At 44.6% G+C, this 3,947-nt stretch overlaps 1 protein-coding gene across 1 annotated transcript; it reads left to right on the top strand.

Annotated features, from left to right (window-relative positions):
• The first annotated feature begins 260 nt into the window (after positions 1 to 260).
• On the top strand, positions 261 to 1,509 carry LOC104439083 (trihelix transcription factor ASIL2). Its single transcript, XM_039309338.1, has 2 exons — positions 261 to 452; positions 511 to 1,509. The coding sequence occupies exons 1-2, from the start codon at positions 261 to 263 to the stop codon at positions 1,306 to 1,308; spliced, it is 990 nt and encodes a 329-aa protein (XP_039165272.1). The 3' UTR covers positions 1,309 to 1,509.
• The last annotated feature ends 2,438 nt before the right edge of the window (positions 1,510 to 3,947 follow it).

Below are 3,947 nucleotides of genomic sequence, written 5' to 3'. Positions count from 1 at the left end.
AAATGAAAATGAAAAAACGGAGTCCACAGGCAGAGACGACGCCTCTTTCAAACCCCTCCTCCACCATCATCGTCTTCTTCTTCCTCCCCGGCTTCTCGACTGATAAACCCTAGAAAACGCCCAAAGGGATCGATCCCCACCAACGTTTCCATATCGAGCTCCTCCCGAAGCATTCGACCTCGCTTCACTTCGACGCCATTTGGGCTTCGCTCCGTCGGGTCGATTTCCGGGGCCCCGGCTGCTTCCTGTCCGCCGCAACGATGGACGATGCGGAAGGCGACCCCGCGAGCTCGTCCATGGCGGACCCCTACCGCAGCAAGCGCCTCAAGAGGTCCTCCCGCGGCCAGGCCCTCCCCGGCCGGCCCGGCCCCGCCGCCGCCAGGCGCGGCGTGCGGAGCCTCGACGGCGGCGGCGGATACGGCGATGATGGGGACGACGGCGGGGAAATTACGGTATCCGTCAAAACCCTAGTTACGGCTATGATTACCAAAATGGTCACGGTGGCTTTAGCGGTGGCGGGGGCGGGGGCAGGGATACGTGAGGAAGCGTGGGCAGGAGGAATTGGTGCCTGCCCATGAGTATGGGGCGGGGTTTCCGGATCAGGCTCCGCCTTGGAGCGACTATGCCAAGTTCACGTTGCTGGAAGTGTGGGGAGAGAGGTTTATGCAGCTGGGTGGGAAGAGCGTGAGGTCCGAGGATTGGAGCGAGATTGCTGAGAAGGTGTCCGAGTGGGCGCGGATGGAGTACACCGAGGTAGATTGTAGGCAGCAGCTAGACGCCTTGAAGAAGAAGTATAAGAAGGAGAGGGCGAAGATGGAGCGAACTAGGGTTACTCCGAGCTGGATGCACTTTAAGAAGATGGATGTGCTGATGGATACGAACATGGAAGATGGTGGGTTGGCTTGCGGCGTGGATTCGGGAGAGTTTTGCTTTGCGGATACCACGGTTTATCTGGATAAGTCGAACGCGTTTGATGAGATGCGGGATAGTCCGGGCGAGTCGGAGTCAGAGATGGATGGCGATGAGGAACAGGATGATGATATGCCTCCACCGAGGAAGGAAAATGGAGGAGAGGGGATGAGGGTTTTGGTTGATTCGATAGAGAAGTTTGGAGAGTTGTATGAGAAGATCGAGACTAATAAGAGGGAACAGATGATGGAGTTGAAGAAGATGCGGGCAGATTTTCAGCGGGAACTGGATTTGCAGAAGAAGGAGATTTTGGAGAGAGCAGAGGCTGAGATTGCAAAAATACAGGCAGGGGGCATGGATGACGGTGACGAAGATGATGATGACATTTGCAGTGAATAGTCATGAGTATGTAATCTTTGTTTGTGTTGCCATCTTTGCCCAATAGACTAATGGAATTGCTTACTGTTTCACTGATTCAATACAATAACTTTACCATGCTTTATATATACCTGGAGCCTGATTGTGGGTCTTTTTACGCGAGTCGGACTTTGGAAATGTAGTTATTAGGCTTTCTTGGAAAATGAGGAAGATTGGAAGTAACTATTTCTGTTGTGATCCTTGTTTGGACTCACTATAACTGGAAATGATGGATAGAAAACTGTTCCGTGGTACATGTGACTTCCTAGAAGTGGATCCTCCATCTCCTTCACAATAAGGGGATTAGTAATGCTAAACTTTCATCAAGCTTCCCCTATGCATAAGCTTGACCGCATGAGCTATTAACTTACTTGACTGCAAATGTTTCTGATTATCTATAACAGAGGATAAGTTTCAGTTGTGGAGAACATGTTTCCCTGAGAGTATCCGTCCTCTATTTTGACCATGATATCCAGTGTTCTTGCTTTCCTGAACTTAGCTAAGGAAATATAAGAAAGTTCATGAGATTTAGAATCACTTGGAGAGAGGCTTTAGTTAAGATACCTCATTTGTGTCGTGCCTATAAATCTCTGCAGTGATTAAATTCGCATTCTTCCATCTTTAGATGCTATATGCATCTTAATGCTCTTTCCTTCTGCTTCTTTGATCTCCAAGCTGCTATTGCTGGTATCACTTAGTCCTTTTGATAGATTTTTTCATGGTCGATACAATAGTCAAGATTTGCATATACTAGGCATTATTAGATGAGATTATATATGAGACGATAAAACAGCGATATATCTAGTTTCAAGGACATTATTTCTATCTGAAGTTTTCTGGAGGACTTATTGCTGGATGAAATTTTTCTAGTAACATTGCATTCTTTAAGCTCTAACTGAATCGCCGGCAACACACTGTGAAGCTTAAAAGCTTTCTGATCCAAAAATATTATGCAAATCATGTTGTTTACATTTATTAAAATGAATTTCACGTGCTTTGGAAATTTCAACTACATTCATGTCTCATCTTCTTATGTATACACTCATAACAAAGCCAAACAAATGGTGGTACATGTTCTACTTTGGGAGCTCTTTTTGAATTTGGTGAAATTAAGAAGTAGAATTTAATGGGGTTAGAAATACACCTTGCTTTATTATTTGCTGATAACTTGAGGTCGTTTTGATTTTCAGGCCTGAGGTTTTGGTTTTTAGTGCAGTGTTGTCAGGTTGGGTTGTTTTTCTTCCTGTCGGTAGATTTTATTGAGTTATGGACTTGCTGGGTTTTAGTTGTTCCTTATACATTGCGTGATTGAGTTAATATTTTGAATGTGGAGAACATTAGAAATCCTTTTGAGGGTAACAGATGCACCGTTGAACCTGTGAAGGTGACAGTTTGGGGGAACTACGTTGGTTTCTGGTGCTTGGGATAGAGTAAGCCTGAGAACATGCAGGGTTAAGATGGTTGTTTAAGCATGAAGGAGATTGGCGCTCCCTCTGGCTGATGCACTTGACCAGAAATAATTGAGAACAGTGGAGAATTTTGTATTTACCGAAACATGTAATGCGTTTGTCATCATTTAGGAATATTTATGTTGCATATTGCAGAGCTTTGTAACGGTGTGTTGCTCTGATCACACCTTGTTTAGGTTTGTCTGACAAATGAAATGAAATAAGCAATTATATAGACCGGTTGCAGGCAAGCAACACCTTCAGGAGAAAGTACATTTGGGAACTACAGCTTCGTCATTTAGGCATCTCTGCTTGGAAGGCGATCGATCACTTCAGTGAAACGATGGCAAGATATTTGGATGTTCAGCAAAGAACATGATGTGATTCAACCTAGGGAATTCAAAAAGTCAGTAAGTACTATACGATGGTCACCCCATCCCCACCTAACTGTACACGTGATTGCCTAACCTTGGCCCTTGACTGCGTCAAAAATCTTCTTAGCTCCAAAAGTTCAGCCTCCGTCTCCTAGCCCTTCGGCGAACAGTGGGAGAACCCACCGTGCACCCGTTGACACGAGGAACATTCCTACGAGCCCAAGAGTGACCTGCCCTGTCAGAGGCCCTACAATCATAACCATATGCCCCCTTGATTAGGATAAACACTGTGTTCGGGAAATCAGGATCCACACACGTGTCCTTTTCCCACATGAAGTCAATTGGCATCCGTAACTAGAGGTTTCAAAATGGGCCTTAAACTTATATATGACTAATTTAAATCATAAAATTAGTTATACGAGTCATTTAAATTTTGAAGATATTAGTTAAATGAGTCTTAAATGGGTTGGACTTGAAAATCCATTTCCAACCCAAACTTCATGCCCTCTTTTTCCCTTTAACTTTATAAAAGTGTTTTTTAAAAAAATATTGAAATTAGAATTATTTTTCTTTCCTTTTTTTTTTTTTTTTTTTTTTCCTTTCTTCTTCCTTCTTCCTTAATTGGTGGTTGGCATGGTGACGGCCATGATCGGCTAGGCGAGGCTCAAGCGACCTCGAGGTCACCAATGATTGGTGAGGCTTAAGCTCGCCGATTTGGCGAGGCAGAGGCTGATATTGCTAGTATAAACACCTAGAGGGGGGTGAATAGGCGCACAAACAATTTATCGATATACGAAGC

The sequence above is a fragment of the Eucalyptus grandis genome, chromosome 3 (assembly GCF_016545825.1).
Source record: "Eucalyptus grandis isolate ANBG69807.140 chromosome 3, ASM1654582v1, whole genome shotgun sequence".
NCBI lineage: Eukaryota > Viridiplantae > Streptophyta > Magnoliopsida > Myrtales > Myrtaceae > Eucalyptus > Eucalyptus grandis.
Note: the sequence above shows the minus strand (reverse complement) of the source record. Positions and strands in the feature narration are given on the sequence as shown.